The following is a 19,106-nucleotide window of genomic DNA, read 5'->3' as shown; positions in this document are numbered from 1 at the left end:
ACAACATGATTGGGAAAATGTGTACTTTGTTGGCAGCCTAACAGGAGAAGCCTAATATACAAATGCAGCATGAACTCTCACACACAAAGTCAAGTTTATTAGCATAGTTAATTAAAATCAGTGCCAACTATAAAGTCAATTTACATGCATCCAGACAATATAAACACTCTTAAAATCCTTTTCATTATTTAACTTAGAAGCGCTCCAGAGTTGTAGGAGCAATCCAATCCTAAAAAATATTGACTTAAAAACATATGTATCAAATTGAACAGTAAATATACCCAAAACCTGTATGCAAGACAACTTGTTTATGATAATAAGGCATCAATGCTTACCTAATACATAAAGAATACCTTAGATAAGCAGTGCCACAAGCCCACTGCATCCATTCCCCCACTAATGACTTGTCCTTAAGAGCAGAGCATTAAACAATTGTTAGAAATTGAGTTTCTGGTTGGCTAGGGTATGCACCTAAGCCAGGCAGAACCTACCCCCTCTAGTCAGGGCAAGGGAGTTACACATCCAAGATAACCCCTGCTCACCCCCTTGGTAGGTTGGCATGAGCAGCCAGGCCTATCCCAGAGGCAATGTGTTAAGCGTTTGCAAAACACACAAAAAACACGTGACTTAAAATGTACACCACAAAGTAAACACAACACTGAGCTATGTAAAAATAAACTGTATTGCACAAAACATAATTAGAGCAACATTACACGTAAGTAATACCCTGCTACCTTAGCAGTTGTAAGAACGTTACACAAGTTACTAATACTCTGCAAGAATACGCAGTTGTCACATTAGAACATGTAAGTACCCAGGATTCTGCAACATAAGCAGTAGTCGGGAATTACAGTAAGAATTCTATGCACTTGTTATGACTACCTTGTAAATACCCATAAAAGGAACATTAGAGAACATATCACAAGTCATAAAAATATTTATCAGCATGTCATGTCCATAAAAGAAACATTAGCACCTATATGTAATTGGCAGGAAAAGCAGGTACAACATATAAATTCCCCTAGGTCCATACTTGGCTCACTGAGCCACTATATCCCTAAAAAGTACCTGGTTTCTGATGAAGAGGCACTCCCAGTGCCTAGAAGAGCATGGGGGGCACCCGGTGCTCGTGTGCGCACTACAGGGGCCACGCGGTGCTCCTGGGGGAGAGGGGTGGTCGGGAACCCTCTCCTTGTAGAGAATAGGCCCCTCCGGGGGGCAGGACTTGGATGGGGGCCTGCCTCGGCCTCCTCACACCCTGTCCTGGGGGTGGGGGCCGGGCGAGGCCTGACAACAATTAGGGGCGAGCGGAAGGGGGCCTCCGTTGAGGTCTCCTTTCCTGGTTTAAAATGCCTGTTTTATTTAAGAAGAGAAAAACAAGTGTCCTGCTCCTACTGCAGAGACTGGGGAAGGGCGGCGCTCCCCGTGCCTTCCCCGAGTCCTGAGATCTTGCATCTTGGAAGCTCGGACCCCTCTGGGGGCCTGAGAAGGCACTCGCCCGCACCCGACGTGGTGTGTGAGTGTCCCAAGCTGTTCCTGGGCCGCCGCGGTGATTCTGAGAGAACTTGAGGTGGCTGGTGCCCCAGGGGTGCTCACGAGTACGGGACATGCCCCGGGGAGTGCCAACAGAAGCACGCTTGCTCCTCTGGACTTCTTCTCGTGCCCTGGGGGCACTGAAAACAGCGCGATCCTCACACTGGAGATGAATAAGACACCTGGGTCGCGGCAGTGATTTGGGGGCTAATAAGAGGGTGATAGGCCCCAAATCTGCAGCCCAGGCTGCGGCAGTGATCCTCTTCAGTTGGAAAAACGCACTTGAGAAAAAGCACTTCACAGGCACCGAGAGCGCTCCCAAGGTGATATGCAGCTGAGGCAGCAGTCCTCGTGCTGAAGAGAGTTCTCAGAGGTCAGGGGCCACAGCACCCTGTCTCTGGAGACAACAAGTGCAGAAGGGGGATGCAGGGCTGGAGAACCCAGCAGCAGGTCAGCACAACAAGGGGGTGCAAGCAGTGGCAGTTCCTCCTGGTTACCAGAAAGGTCACAGGTCAGCCCAGCAGCAGCAGTCCAAGGCGGGCCTGATCAACAGCGTCCTGTCCAGCTCCAGGTAAGGTTCCTGGAGTTCCCAGAATGTCCCAAAGTGATGTCAAATGATGTCCCAATTGTGGGGAAAATTCCCCTGCACTTATATTAAGTTTTCAGTGTGTTTTACAATGGGCAGGAGAGGGGGTTCCAACCAGTAACAACTGGTTCTGGGAGTGCCCTTTCTCTCCTCCAGCACGGGCTCCAAACATCAGTGGGGGATAAACGACCCTATTGTGCGAGGCCAGGGCACAGCCTTTACAAATGCAGGTGTGCCCCACCTCTCCCTTCTCTCAGCCCAGGAAGGCTTTACAATATGTAGATGCACCTCTGTGACACCACCGGACTCCCACCCTCCAGATCTGCAGACGTAATGCATGCTAGGGATTGAATTTCATTTGTGAAATTAATAATAGTTCCTCTGTTTAAGATGCCAGACACCCCCATTGTGTTATAATAGGGAACTAATAGTTTATTGTCTCATGGGCCTCCACTTAGTTGCTGCATTGCAGAATGTTTATTCCTTAAAAGCTCGGCCGCTTTTGATTGCTGGCCCTTATCCGGCATTTAGTGTTGCACCAGCCCTTGGGCCCTCGTTGGGGGTCCAACTTATTGTAATTGGTTATTCGTACAAGTTCTTTCTGCAGTGAATGGTATGCGGACCTGCTGAGCTCTTTGACCATCGGGCTGATGATAATTGTACTCCTGATCCAGGGGCCAGTTTATTACTTCCTCCTGTTGGCCGTGGCCTCCTCCCCAACTCTTTATCCTTTTTGGACTTCCTTTGTTCAATGAACGATTTTGATGGTTCATTAAATCGGGTACCAATATCATTGAGTAGTGACTTGATGGTTTTTCTGCATTTTGGCTCTATGATCATCCTCCTTTTTGCTTGTTTCGAATTTGTGGCTGGCGGACAGCCCATCAGACTAAAAACTGAATCCTGACTGGTTCTTAACTGGCCTGGGCTTATTTCCTGCACACTATTTGGAATATTCTGGAGGCTTGTCCCTGCTGTAACCCTCTTTAGACTCATTGGACTCCTGTATGAGTTCTCCTGTTGAAAGGCTTTTGTTTCACTTTGTACCTTGTTTCCCCCTCGAAGTCAGTCGCCTGAGAGGTTCTGGGCTTAGAGAATAATTTCCATGTTCTGTTTTGCTGTGCTACCTAGCCTTTCTTGCGTGCTTTCCTTTGCCTTTTCTTTTCCCTCTTAGTGATTACTATCCCTTTCTCTGCTGTTTCCGCAACCACAGTTTTCACTCCTGGCAACAACTACACCTTGTGTGCGGGAGCGTATTTTGTTTTTATTTGGCATCTATCCCAGTACCTTGAAGGCAGCATAAGTTGCCTGTATGAGGGAATCTTCTATTGCTTGAGAAACTTCAGTGTCTGCAATGTCCTTTACGACCGTGGTTTTGCTCGCCTTATGTTCTACAACACATAAAGAATCTGGATTTATGAGCCCTTACTTCTGTCAAGATGTCATTGAGAATTGATGACATCACTTGGGGTTTGTCCCCTGAGAGTGCACACTGGCACAGGACTTGCTGGGCATGTGAATGGTTTAGAGCCCTCCTTATCAAGTCAGTGATCGTTTTTTTGCTTCTTGTCAATGCCCACTATGTGCACTGCCAAAATGTTGAGAAGATCCAGCTGCAGTTCCTGTTTGTCAGCTTGATGGTGAATTGCTGTGGACATTGCGCCCATTGTCAAGAAGAGGTCCGGCCATGTGGCTGCTGCCTTTCCCACTGCAGTAGGTTCAGGAATTCCCTTACTGACTTTAGCTGAATATGGAGAAGGAGGCAGAGTGCTGCCAGGTTCCTCCTGAAGGACAGATACTATGTCCTTTTGTTCATCCTGCTTATTCAAACGCCTAGTCGTGAGTATACAGGAGGATTTGGCTTAACTGGGGAGTTTCTGTTGCAAATAGAACATGGGCTTAAGCTACCTCTTGTGGTTTCTGTATGTCTCACCTCCCCTGGTGGGGGAGGGAGGCTGTACAGAGGGCGAGATAGTCAGCACTGCTCTTGGCATCCTGCTTGCCTAATGCTATTTCTGAAAGGTCAATTAGCAGTTGGTCCTGCAAACGCTACGCCAGCGGATTGCCCCTGCTGATTTGTTAAGGGAGACCTCAGACTCAGGTTATCCCAGTTACTGAGATTTAAAGATTAGAAGGGCTCAGACGGATTGCAGTTATGAGCGTCTACTTGAATTGTTTAGCTGGGGTTGCTAGATTAAAAGTTTGTGACTTTACTGGGTTCAGATCCAAGTCAGCCACCGCCTTTCACCATGAGGGTCTTGTCGCTGTCTGCAGGTATGACTTCTGATACTAGAAATGAGGGTTGCGGATGACCGCTCAAATCTGCAGGAAAGTTACCTAAGGCTTTAGTTGATGAGAAGTTGGTAATTTTATATCCCTCTTTCTTGGTGGTAGCTGCCACTTTTGCTTTCCTAGATGCTGCTATTCTTGTGGGAGTGTTCAAGCCTGTAGATTCACCCTAACAAGCAGCTAGGTCCTCTAAAGATCCCGGAGAGCAATGCCTCTGTCTCTTTGTTGCCTTGTTCCTCATCCGAGCCAGCTTCGTACTTACTTCCCTGGACCGCATTGTTGCTCCCTTTACTCAGTAACTTATAAAGTGGAGGGAGAATTTCCCAGTTAATCAACTTTATATTGTGGTTGAAGGGAATGAGCAGGTTTATGTGATTCTCGGTCTGCTTGACACAATCTTGCACAGACTCCTAAACCTTCTTTGCCTTCTGTGCAGCCCAGCCTGTACTGTTTATTATTGCAGAAACTGTCCATCTTGCGGTACTGGTTTGGGTGGGCCTACTATGGTGCCACCTAACCCCGATAAATGTCAGTTATCACCCCTAACATGTGAGAACACGACTTATACGGGAAGGCACGAGCACCCCCTGAGCTTGTCCTCCAACCTATCAAGGGATAAATACCATTCGTCTTCCTTCTTCCTTGGTGCTGCAATTCTTGCCAAGTGAACCAGAGAGCCTCAGCCTCTTAAGCCTTTGTGAACCTTTATAAGGGGTCTAGGCAGTTGCTAAAGTAGTTACTGAGCACTTCTCATTTTTGTTGGCTGCAAAAATGGACTGTGATGTGCCAGCAGTAATTGCGGTGTAGGTGGGGTGATCTTTCCAGGTTGCCATACTGTAGCGGCCCTCCACTTGCGTGTAAGTCACACCGGCCTAACACCGACCACTTCTGTGCAGTGATGGAGGGTTGTGGCCTAATGTCCTTGCAGCACACACAGCCCACTCGCAGCCCGCTCCATGACCTGCTCAGATCGCACACACAGCCACTCTTCAATTTGACCCTTGCCAAAGTGTCCTTACCAAAGTGTCTTAATCCTTGTCTTTATCCTTATGTCCTAGGTGCACCAGCCACCTGGATCTGGCGCCGCCACACCCCCAAAGAGAACTCTGCCGGTCACCAGGGATCACAGGGTCTCCTTATCTCCCACACTCGATTATAGTTTGAATAGTGGGTTGCGGAGGGGTGGCATGAGCACACTGTTAGGTCACACAATTGAAACTGTAGTATTACTTGAGTGAGGCTTACAGGTAGGCTTACAGTGGGGCTGAATAATGTCTGAGCAGGCCACAGAGGTCACTGGTCGCTGGTCTCTAGTCACTGGTCCGGACCAGTCCGGTTGCTGGAAACGCTGCTCCTCGTGGCATCACCAGCTCCGCAACTCAAAAAGATGCGGCTCACAGTAGCACACTGTGAGGCACATGGTGGCTTGCTACTTCTGGCAGCTTTCTGCCTGCTCGCCCTCCTGCTCGCACCGCTAACCCCAAGACTGCTTGCCAGTCCATCCGGGCCATCAGTGAGCAGCAATGGGGTGGCAACGTCGGTTGAGTAAAACCGGCAGCAGCAAAGAATTCAACAGGACATCCCTGCAGTGCCTCTGGCAGCCTCCAGCAGCAACAACCCAAACGCCCATGTTTCAGCATCACAGCTCTCACACAAGCCTATGCTTCTGTAATACACATTGTTGGGCACTGTGGATAACTTCTGTCTAAAGTGCCTACCAATTCTATGTTTAAAAAGCACTACATCTACATTCTAAATCCACACAAACTCCAAAAGGGAAATTAGCTCATACTGTCATACCGGCTCATATTTATTAGGGGAAAAGGCTTCTAAAAAGGCAAAAGATGAATTATTTGTTGTTTTAAATACCTGGTTCACATGTCATGGCTCATTTGCAAGATGAAGACTCGGACTAAGAGGTGTGGTAAATTCCCCTATTTCCCTAAACTTTTAATAAGCGTTTATGGTTACGATGCACACACTCGTTTGCAAATCGCAGTTCCATTTCAAAATGAAAATGCAAAAGGATGTTCTGCAGTTGTTGAGGAAGCATATAAAATAGCTTCTCAAATGATTATATTAAAAATGTGATTTAATTTTAACAAATTGGCTGATTTGGGTGCCACAACCCTAAAGCCCTCAGGCTACGGGCATAACTAAGGGGGTGTTTTTCCTCAATTGCCCTAAACAGATGGCGAGACAGGCTGTGTCTTACGATTTTATCTACATAAATATACAATACTGCATATACTGAAAAAAAGAGATCAGTTATGGTCAAACTGCACAGAGCTCCACAATCAAGCACACCTCCACAAACCTCACACACTTCCTAACATATAGATGAGAAATCATCAGGCATTTGTGCACTAAGGGCCGAAAATAACATTCATTGAAATTTGAAATGCACATGCATTGACTGCAGTGGCTAAAGCAAAGGGACATTTTACTAATTTAGCTCCTTCCTCCGTGCAACAGAGCTGTCTCACAAGTTGGCTCCTGGGATTTAGTGCCACTTGCTTCCCCTTTTAGGTGCACTGTAAGACAATTGGTCCGCAATGCGGGTGGGGAAAAGAATATTTGAATAATTGCAACATACATTCTTCAAAGTTCAGTAACGTGTAACAATGAGCATACTTACCTTTGACATTTTGATACAGGAGACTGCACTAGTGAGGGAGAGGATTGGAGTCTTTTTTCTGGCATACCCTCACCACACTGGTTGTTGTGGGAGTGGGAAAGCAGCCAGTGTCCCACAACTTCGTGGAATTTTTTCATAGGCTGGGAGAAAACAAAAGAAGAGGCATTGAGATAGCTTACAATGCCAGAGGTAACTAGTACCTGGAGAGTGGCATATATTATGTCACCAGACAATTCGAAAAATCTTTTCCGGGAGTGAAGGATTAAGTCTGAAACTATAATAATGTTAATTAGAGCAATTGCAGTTGAAAAGGCCATAACAAAGAGCTTCAATTTACTTATAGTGAGGAATTGCAAGAGCTCCATAGCAACGCAGTACGTGCAGCATCAGATGACTCCCCACGCTCTTCTTACAAACAGAGGAGAACCCTTCCTTTCAAGCACATCGCCGCAGATCCTTGCTTGGAATCTCAGTTCATATTGGTTCACACTGTTTTTAGAAGGTTCATGTTATTACTGCTTTTGCCCATAGTCTGGTCTTATTCTGTTTTATTGTTAACTGAATTGCAAATAAGGGATCCAGGCCTAGGTCCTCAAAAGCCAGCATTGATGGGTTTGAATGGTCTTGATGCTTTTCTCTCTCCTGTGACAGGCTTTTCTTACTACAAATATTTATATGGAGGTAAAGTTCTGTTACATAGTTTGGTGGCACAATAAATACTTAAAATAAAAAATAAAATATCTTCTGTCACTAATCTGAAAAGCCAGCAGATATTGAATTGAGTGGTCTTAATGCCTCTCATTTCTCTCTCTTGCGTCAGCCTTTTAATGCGTTTTAAGTAAATGGCATACCTCTTTTTATTCACTGTACATGTTTAATCAAATGCTATGGTTAGTTTGAGATCTGATTCAGTGACAAAATAAATAGATGTTTTAATGTAGCATCTTTTGTCATTGTTTTCTAGGATAACATGCTAGAAAATTTAATTCGAATAGGTGATATGATTTAGAGCCTTAAAAACTCAGAAACGTGCCAGTTGTGTTTTGCTACGCAAAAATTGCTCCCTACAATCCACTGCTCATGACCTCACAGATAATTTCACAAATAACATCATGGACGGTACTACTGACATTATATATATACACCATCACTAAAACACCACTGATGACATCCCCGATGGGGACAAAGAATGCATATTTTCATATACTGTATGATTGAGAGCACTCCCGCGATAAATGCTTGTTTTTTTAGGTATTGTTATGTTTTATTATTATGTATTGCATGCTCTAGGCAAAGTTACATTTGCAATGTGTTAAAGTTATGAAACTTTTATTGTGTATGTTCTGGATGGAATGTAGATGGTTGGGAAAAATAGCCAGGATGGCCAGTACTGAGACGAGCTGAGAGGAGGGGTACTGTGCTACCGGAAATAAAGATAGCTTCCAATACCATTCATCACGTTTGGAATTAATTTCAGGAGGTATGTGATTGTGTTTGTAGGGATGTAATGACATCTTTGGGCATCTTTGGGCAATATGATCCACCTTCTGGCATTGCATATCAGAGCACTTTCTTGGACATATCATGACACATTTAGGTCATTGGACTGCGATCCCTGGGACGATCAAATAATTTGTTTGGCATTTAATATCATTTTCTCTAATGTAATATATTGGAGGATATTTGGTAACTGTCAAATGCAGCCTTTGATTGATTCTGCCCCTGAGTTTCTGTTATGACATCTTGTTGACTGCAAGTGCAAATAAAGTTTTATGTGATTAATTAATTACAGAGGTGTAATTTACTTTACTTTTTTGAAGACAGCTCACTTCCCATTATCTTTCACTTTTCAACTGGCACTCTGCTGACAGCTTAAAAACAGAAACATAGCAACATTATGAAACATACAGGGGCCCTAATTTGGCAGCAACTTGGTGATTGAAGATGACTTGTTCTTTTGGGAGCCGAAGAGATTTTACTCTGTAAGGAAAAGCCTTGTTTTGTCTGATCACCCTACAGTCGCTCATGCGCAAGCGCTCTGTCCCTGTTGTGATCTCTCTGTGGGCTTTTAACCACGCCCATTGGTTTGGTTGGTTCGTGGGCTTGCCTTTTAACATTCACTTGTTTTATTAGTGAAAGGCATGCATTCGTCGTGCCTTTTCCGGTGTTTTGCCCTTCTCTACAGCACCAGTATACTACTGAAAACATATGAGGCTCTGTGTTTTCCGAATGGCTTCTGCACTATTTCTTTTTATTTCCTACACAGCACGATTTAGCTGGGCAGTAGTTGAGCACTTTGCATGACATTGACCCTGTTACATGGATAATTCTACTTTGCCGGTTACATGGATAATTCTACTTTTGCCAGTTACATGGATAATTGCACTTTTGTCGATACGTTTCACTGTGAGCATACTTCTGTTTCCTTTCCTGTGTCTCCTTCACGCTCATTGCGACCATCAGCTCGCATAAGTGAAACAGTTTATGTGGCAAGAAAAGTCAGTTGAAGTGGCAAGAAAAGTCAGTTTAGGAGTTTACAACGCTAATAGCTCTAACTCGAGCAAATGAGAGACCCATTGAATTGCAAATGCTTGTTTAACTGATGCTGTTGGTTATTCTATTCCAAAAGTGCACTGAAGCCTGCAACCAGACTTCAGTGCCAGTGCCCTGACCCTGAAAACATGTGTGTTACATTGGCTGTGCCCAAATGGCATACGCTAGCTTACCTGTAAGTCCCTACTCCATAGTACCCAGGGTCTGTAAGTTAGAGCCTCGGCCTAGGGACTGCAGCATTGGTTGTGCCACCCTGGGCGTGACAAAGGTAAAACAACTCTCTCAGTCTGCCATTACAGACTGGAAGAGCAGTTTCAAACTGCTGTGGCAAACTAAAGCTGTGGCAAAGTCAAATGTCTCCCTGAAACATGTGTAAGTCACCCCCATGGCAGGCCTACCAAGCCCTACAAAGACATAAAACTGCTGTTTTTACTGTTGAAAGCTTTTGTCGCCCCGTTGGTGAGTGCAGGATTACACGCTGACCCCTTAGCTGTGCTTACACCTGAACGTGCAACCAAAGTTGAAACTCCAAGGTATAAAACATTACATTGAGCCCCACTTGGTTCTCATGTCAAAATTAATGTAGAAAATTACAGTGTGCAACTTTTACAAAGTTGCCACTTTGGTGGCTTCAATCTGTGTGCACATGCAGCTTGAAACCAAGACAGCTTTCTGCCCTCCTGGAGAGATATGCTAATGACTCCCAGGAAGGGAGACAATAGGGGCCAGCACTGGAGAGCAGAGTCACATGCCTCCTGCAGGAGGCCACACAAGTTTTGGCCTAAAAGGTGAGCTTCAAAGCTCGAGCTGCCTTTGAAGAGTTAATGGGGTATACTTGGGAGAGAGGCAGCCCCATTGTTTAGGCAGACTAGCTGGTGCCCGGAAAGGAGAAGGGGAAACTGCTGTCACACTGTTTTGTCAGGGGCCTGTAGTCTCCTTGGTAGCCACACTTCTGGGATGGGCTAGGGAGCTCAGGATGCAGAGAGAGGGGTTCTGCCACCTTGTGAGTGGGCAGAGCGGTGCATCCTTGGATAGTCAGATGCCACAATTCCCTGAAAGTGGTTATCAGGATGGAAGGATCCTGGTAGCCCCCTGGCTACAAACCACATCCTACCCTGAGGTCATTTTCTGTACATAAATTGGGCTCCCCTGACACCCTTGGCACCCAGACCTCAGACCTTGTCTGGACTGGAGGAAGGACCAAAGAAGGACTGCCCTGCTGCACCATGGAACTGGCAAAGAGAGGCTGCACAGGCTTGAACTGCACCTGCTGAACCTGGTGGCCAGCAAAGTAGAGGGACTGTGCCTGCTGTGTCCTGCTCGAGGAGACGTTGTCTTCAGAGTCCAGCCAAAGCTAGGAGACTCCAAGGGTCAGTTAGCTGACCTCAGTTCACAGCACAGGGACGCAACAGCTGAAAAGCCTGCTGGGGTAAGTTGGTAACCCTGCAATTTCAAGCCACTGCCAGCTGCCGCCGTGAAGCACTAGAGACCAGGCCCTGATGCTCAAACCTGCACCTGGGTTTGTTGAGCCTGGTACAGTTGTCTGAGTGCAGCTTAAACACCCAGAGTTATTGCCCAGGGAAGGATTAGGCTGTGACCGCGATACTGGGCAACTGGTATCCCGGTGGTGACTGTGCTTCTACAAACACCAAAAGGATATCGAGGGACTGTGACCCTGTGACCTGGACTGCCTCACCGCTGTGTGGCCAAAGGAGTAGCTGCAGGAATACCCCTGTTGACCACATTTCATCCACAGCATCCCTAAGCATCTTCAGCATCCCTCATCCCCTGCATCAGCACCACTTACACTTACTTGACAACTGCTTCTTCTGTTAAGGTAACAGTCTATGAGGTCCTTACTGGTCCCTCTGACTGGCACCCCACTGGAGTTGGTCATCCAAAGTGAGTCTAAGTGACTGCAATACAACTAGCCCAGCTTTCTGATGAAAAGTTTTAAGTGTCAAATTCCAGTTGCCACTGCTTGTTCGTGGTTGAGTAACGTGCTTTGATTTTCTATATCTTGTAAATTCTATATCTCTGGAAACCTCAGATGAATTGTTTTCATTGTAGTGTCGAAAATACATAAAAATACAGTCTATTTTTATAAATTGGTGTCTTGTTGATTTCTTCTTCAATTGTTTGGTGCTGTTTAAATGCTTTACACTTGTTCCTTTGTGTAATCCGTTCTGCTCAAAGCCACAGCCACCTGGGTTGAGCTGAAGGTTTAAAAACGAAACCTAAGGGTCCTTAAAAGGGTCGGTGAGTATATTACATGGTTAGGTCGCAAAACCATACCATATACTCCACCCCATTTCTTCACACACCCAATCCCACTTTTACCTTTTGTAATTTTAGGATTGTGTGCAATCCATGGCTGAATGCATGGGAAAGCTTCTGCTCATCCTACGGAACACCTCTCAGAAAGAATGAATGAAATGTTTCTTTACAAAGGCACCCAGTGCTTGAATTTGTAAATATCTAATAGCATTTTGTGCTGCAACTGTGTCACTAAAGTGGTACAACCACAATGCAAAATGTTAGTAAATCTGGCTTAAATGTCTTACAGTGTGGATATAAATGCTGTGTCAGACAACTGGCACTTAAAGGTAAGTTGGTAAAAATGAACAAACTTTCAAAAAAATCTTAGCAATTTCATATCGCTGAAAGTGTTCAAATGCCCTGTGCTTCATCCTTTGTTTAGTGTTTTATAACATGACTGATCATATTTAACTAAAGAATTTATGTTGCGATGTACAAGATCTCAAATTATAGAATCTCATAGAAATATTTTTGTCTTTATTTCTGACAGATCTGAACTGAAGCTGACCCGAAAAGCAGCCTATGTTAGATACTTCAACAGCTCAGCCTTCTTCTTCTCAGGGTTTTTTGTAGTGTTTTTATCCATCTTGCCCCATACCCTGACATCTGGAATTGGTCTGAGAAAAATATTTACCACCATCTCATACTGCATTGTTCTTCGAATGGCGGTCACTAGACAATTCCCTTGGGCTGTACAGACATGGTTTGATTCTCTTGGAGTGATAAATAAAATACAGGTACTTTCATCAATCGCTTACATATATTTTTAGACTTTTAAAGCTTTCCTATGAAACACAAAAATGTTTTAAAAGACCTTTTACTTAAAAGCAAACCAAAGGATTAATATTTCTAACTTTTCATAATGTATTATGCTTATGTTTGCCTCCATTTTAAGTTAGTTAACATTGTTTGCACATACCTAACACTGTTATCAATGAATCATAAATGTAAATACTTGAAGCTTAAGGAAAAGGAAAAAACAACTTAGGAACTTGCAAAAGTGGAGAAAGAGCATATAGTGCATATAAAAAAGTGCAGGTTGCCAGAAAAAAGGAAAGCGTTTTGGGCATGGAAATAGTAAAGGATGAGGTAGACGAATGAGGAAGGAGAGAAGTGGAGGTTAGCAGGGAATTTAAGAGACAGTAGGAGAAAAATACGTAGGGGTAAAACTGAGCCAAATGAAGGACTAGAAATTGGAAGGAGAAAACAGTGTAAGAGAAGGGAAGAGATACAAAAAGGACATGAGGAAAAGAAAGGAAGAGGGAAATTGAGAAGTATAGTTAAGGAACAGAGATAGGGAAACCATAACACTCTGCAGCATGCCTTATGGAGAAGTGGGGATACTCTGCACTAGTAACTTTATGAGCCATAAGTCCCTTCGTGAATCGAACCCTGAGATAGGGACTTCTGAATGAATATTGATCTTTGAGTTGAATTTATTCTAACCAGTATTAGATTGGTATCAGTTTATTCTTTGATACACAGGAGTAAACACTATGGGCCTGGTTTAGATCTCGGCGGAGGGGTTACTCCATTGCAAGGGTGACGGATATCCAATCCGCCAAAATTTAAATACCATAGAAAACAATGGTATTTAGATTTCAGCAAATAGGATATCTGTTACCACTGCTACAGAGTAACCCCTCCACCGAGATTTAAATCAGGCCCTTGCTCTAATTGGGTGGATTGATTATCACTTCTGCTATCTGCTTTATTGTGATTGACAGCGCCTCATAGGTATTTGTTCTTGTTTAATTAGGGAGGTTGACTTTTGATTTTTTTCTTTTCCACTTTATTTAGGTTAAACAGACAAGATTGGTTTTGGAAAATGTGTTATTTGTTGTGGCTGAAGACACTGTGTTGATTTTTTTTCTCAAATAAGTTGTGCTGCAGTTTAATTGTCACCTGGGAGCCCCACAGGGGTTGGTGTGACATCACCATGCTTTGCTCTGTCACTGGTCGATTGCTATTGCAGGTCTTGCTGTGATTAGTGGAACATGGCTATAGCTGCATTGTGATTGGCTGATTGTCATTTCTTATTTTTTGTATGGTTTTGTGAATAATTTGATCAAGAGAAATGGGTGCTGTATTGAAAAGGCCTAAAGTTCCTATCTTGGAAGGTCAAAAGAATTCCCCTGCATTTGAAATGATTGAGGATGTGGGTGTTCATAGGTGGTTGTGGTGACAAGAACTTGCAATTTCTTTTTAGAGGGTACCTTTAATGTCAGAAAGCTTGACTAGCTGAGATGTAATGGGTGAGAGGAAGCTGCAACCTAGACCTACACAATTGGAGGTATTAAATGAGTGGGACTGAGTAGCTATTTAGAAGGAGAGGAAAAAAATGAGAAAGTGGATTAGCAATACAGTGAGCCAGTGGTTGAAGCCAAGAGGGGCATGCCAAGAAAGGGATGGACAAAAGACACAGTCCCAAGGCGTGGGTGTATTTCCTGCAATACGTAGTGAGGCAGACAAAAAGAAAATTGAGAATAAATTCTATTACTTTAAAAACAAGAAACAAAAGAGAGACAAGGAATATGTTGAAAATGATTCAGATGAGGAGGATCATTTCTTAAATGACGTATTAGACTCTAGACCTCCTCTTTACACTCATGATGCCCAGGGACTGAAACCGCCAGGACATGATATGGGTGAAGGGGAGCCAATTATGGGAATGCATGTAATAACAGCACTCTGTACTATGAGTGCTCTTCCTCAGAAAGCTTTATCAACTTTACCTAGTCCTAGTGGAATTCCACCTGTTGTTGAAACAGTAGTCCAAGTCATTGAAGCTGTTGTTACTACACCACAGCCATAAAGGAGAGAAATTACATTTGCTAATGTAAAAATTGGGTTTGTGGACATTTTACAGGGTTTAATTGATGTAGAAAGACTACTTGTGTAGATTTCAGGTACATTGAATTATATGGTTGAAGAAGCAGAAGTGTGCGCATGAAGCACATGACTGACGTGTGAGGCATTAGCAGAAGAATATGATAAAGATATGTATAGAAAGAAGAATTTGCGTAGAAACTTTAGAATGGATTTGAGTGAAGCTGAAGTAAAGAACATGGGTTTTATTATCTCTGCCTGCACATATAAGAGAGTTGATTGCATTAAGGACCTGGATGAAGTACAGAGAGAAATGGAAGAAAGACTCATCTTAAAAAGGAAACATTGATATTGAAAAGAAAGTAAATGTGGTCATGATTGAACCTGAAATGGATGTGACAGAATTCCATTTGTGAGACGTTCATGGATGAGTACATTTGTACGTTCATTGGATAAGGTATGATCTCTATGCATTTACAATGAATTTTTGAAAACTGAAAAAAAAACAGAAAAGAGATACACAGAGGTTGAAAGACTAGCAACTATTTCAAAAGTGCTTTGAGTGGTTTTGAACCCATTGTTTGAGCTTATTGTCCCTAAAGGTTGTGAGCTGAGTGCAAAGTGACTGTTAATTGGCCAGCAGAGTAGCCTCTAAGAGTGCATCCTAATAATAGCAATGGAAAAGAACAAAGCAGTGATAGAGCATTTGAGGCAAAAGGTGCTGGAGGAAGAGCTGACTTGGGCAAAACTTACGAGAGCTACAGAGTCTATGCATACATACAATCGGTGGCTCATGTAGAATTACAGAATGTGCAGTGGATTTGAAAATCCATTGAAGGAAGGTGTTATTGGATTCGTATTGGTTTTCATTGTAGGTTTGCATCTGAAGTTTAGTTCTCATATTTAGCAGAGTGTGATGTGCTTGTAGACTAAGAATATTGATCAAATACTCAAGCTTCAACACTAAGCACAAGTGGATTAAGGAAAAGATGATGGTTGTGTAAACAGAGCAGCTTCAGAGAGGTAGTATAAATCAAATGGCATATTTAAGCTGTGATTCTGTTTTTGTTGATGGCAAAAAACAATTTTGTATGAATTTGAATTCCAGAATACATGGAAAGCAAAGAGCTGGTAAGGAAATAATATGTCAGCTGCACAGTTTGGGAATGTGATCACACAGGGCAGAAGTAGTTTTTTCATGAATAATTCTGGAATGAATGCAAACATCAACATGCTTTTCATATCTGTGGGGAAATTGGTCACTGGAAGTGTGAGAGCAGACAGAATTTTGATTTAATCTAAAATGATTTCGTTTCTTAGCTGCAGCAGAATGCAAATCAGTTTCTGCTCTAGCTCAGCATACTCCAATGCAAATTGTGTAAAATCATGGTAAATTCCAGACAAATATTCCTGTATCTCAGTGTTGCAGCAAAACATGAGAAACAAAATGCCTCATTGTCAGAATTCAAGGTTTCAGCAGAATCCTTTGATTATAAATTGTGATGTGCCCTAGTTTACACCAGATGTAAATAAATCCCAGTGACTGCCCCTGAGAGAAGGAGAAGCATTGCATGCTTAGTGCAGTTCTAGTGGTACAACAGAGTGGGCCATATATGTATGGTTAGGTGAATGCCCACCATGCATCATTGTTGATTGATACTGGTACTATCCTCTCTATGATTCATTCCATGACATTTCCAAACGTAGCTCTCTCAGCAAAAGAAGTTCAAGTTGTAAGAATAACACTTTACAAATTACAAATCAGGTTTTTAACAAATGTCCTTGTAATAACTGCTTCTGTTAAGATTGATTTTCAATTCATATTGTTATGCTATGCTAAGCAAGATCAATTGTGTTATTTACTTTACACCAAATGGTGTCTCTCATTCATACACAGAATTTAGAGTTCAAAATAAAATCACAAGAGTAAAAAGTTCAAGTGTTCCCAGTACTTACAAAAAAATGGCCTGCCTCTTGATTCAACACAGAAAGTTAACAAAGAGGTATGGGATTGTGCAGGTAAAATAATAATGATTTAATAGTGCAGAGCCAGTGAACGTTATAATAAAATCAGATGCAGATTACCCGTGTAATCATCAATATAAACTTTCAAGAGACGAAGGAATGAAGCCTGTCATACAAAAGATGTTAGAAAATGAATTATGAGAGAGCTGCTTGGTAGTCCTTGCAACTCTCTTGTGATTGGCATTTAAAAGTGAAGTGGCAAATCAAAAGTAATCCAAGATGTTAGGAAAGTAAATACAATTGCAGTCCTATGTTGTCCAGTAGTACCAAATAATTCTGTGATTTTGTTTCAGATTCCTTGAGATGCAGAATGGTACACAATCATCGACTTGTGCCAAGCATTCTTCTCCATTCCTCTTCATGAGGATAAGCAATATCTTTACACATTTATGTCTCCTTTGACACATCCCAGACCCTATTTAACTACTAAAATCTACCTAATCCTGTTCTACAGACTCTTACATCCCCCACCTCTCCTTTATTCATCCCAAACATCATCTTACTGCTATCATCTCCCTCCTCTATCCCTCCATTATTCTACTCAAATCAGCAAACAGACTCACATGTCCTCTGCGCAAATTAACTCATACCTCCCTATACAAATACCGTACTCATATTTCCCTACACTAATCCACCACTAATCCTTTTGGGTTGCAGAGTAGCGTGCTACTCACCTAAAGCACTTCGGCACCTCGTCAGGGGTAGCAAGCGACATACAAATACAATTACAATTACAATTACATTTTGATTTAAAGTCCATGTTTGTAAAATATGTAGCTGCCCTGTAACTCAGTGCTGGTGCAGTACATTGACACACTGATGGCCACTTCCAAGACAAACGAAGATTGCAAGTTGGATACAATTGCACTATTAAACCATCTGGCTGACAGTAGTGCACACAAGCAGCATTGGGTGATGAAAGCAATCTATTTTGGTCACCATATTAGGAAATGGGCAAGGAAACTGCAAAGAACATGTTTCTGTATTGATATGAATTAATCCTCCAACTACCCAGGGGAAAGTAAGAATGTTTTTGGGAATGGTTGGCTATCAGAGGATCCCAACATTTTCCCTGATTGCAAAGCAGTTAGTAAGACTCACAGCAACATAGTGGATCTGGTCTCTTTTGATGACAAATGCTTGAATGCCTTCCTACAACTCAGCGACAAAAAGTGCATTGCACCAGCTCTAGGAATGCTAAATAATTATAAGGATTTCTTTTTGTACTGCCATGAAAAAGATGGGTACACATTATCTGTTCTTGGGGAAAAGCATGGCAAAGTAAAGTGGATGATCACTAACTTCTAAGCTACATTAGATTCAGTAGCTGCAGCTCTTCCTAGTTGTCTGAAATCTGTAGCAGTTGTTTGTTTGGTGATAGAGCAGAGTGAGGGAATTGTAATGGGTTACACACATACTCAAACTCAGCACAAGACAAACAGCAGTCTGACAAAATATGAGTAAACAATACTGGCAGCTGAAACCATTTCAATTAGAAGTTGTAATACTTTGAATCCTACGATGCTTTTGCAGTTTCCAAACAATGATGAAGAAGCTTAAGAATATGGATATAATTACATTATTGTAACAGAATTGTGTACCAAACCAAGACCAGGCATAAAGATACTCCACTTGATGGTTGTGATCTAACTCTGTAGATGGTTCTTGTACAAGATAGCATCAAGGAATATTGAGAACATCCTACAACATGAGAAACAAAATGCTGTATTTCTGAATTGTTGAAGCATCGTACTTGTGTAGTTTAATTTCAGCACAAGTAGAAGAACTGATTGCCCTGACTAGGGCAGGTGGTTGAACTGAGTGTGAAAATCTATACAGACAGCTAGTATGGTTCTGGAATTATACATGATTTAGGGCAACTGTTGTCACAAAGAGAATTCATGAAGCCCTCTGATACTTCGATTAGGAATGGAACACACATTTTGAACGTATTAGAGACTTTACAGCAACCTAAAGAGCTTTTGGTTGTAAAGTGTATTGCTCTTAGCTGACATGAGAAATCGCTTTGCCAATTGGGTTCATAGGTAACTTGCTCTTAAATCTGTAATGATCAGATAAAAATGGGAGGAACAAGAGAAAGAACACAACAATGTAAATCTGAGACATAAAATGATGAAACTATTAATGTAATTTGCTTTTTATAATAGCCAGGGCAAACAATAATGAATGAACTCAGAGACCTTTAGGAGGAAGTACCAGAGGATGATAAGAAAAGGTGCAAAACAGCTTGTTCCAATATAACTATAACAATGTGTGAATGACTCCAATAATCTATATGTGCTTCCTGATTCAATGGTGCCAACTTTGGCCAGG

General features: G+C 42.6%; 1 protein-coding gene across 1 annotated transcript in view; it reads left to right on the top strand.

Moving 5' to 3' along the window:
* Positions 1 to 19,106, top strand: part of CFTR (CF transmembrane conductance regulator) — a 1,002,572-nt gene that overhangs the window by 358,569 nt on the left and 624,897 nt on the right. The window contains exon 8 of the mRNA XM_069228908.1: positions 12,409 to 12,655. Coding sequence (XP_069085009.1) covers positions 12,409 to 12,655 — 247 coding nt within the window. The remainder of the gene's footprint in view (positions 1 to 12,408; positions 12,656 to 19,106) is intronic.

Source organism: Pleurodeles waltl, chromosome 4_1 (assembly GCF_031143425.1).
Source record: "Pleurodeles waltl isolate 20211129_DDA chromosome 4_1, aPleWal1.hap1.20221129, whole genome shotgun sequence".
Lineage (NCBI taxonomy): Eukaryota > Metazoa > Chordata > Amphibia > Caudata > Salamandridae > Pleurodeles > Pleurodeles waltl.
This window is presented reverse-complemented; position numbering and strand designations above follow the sequence as displayed.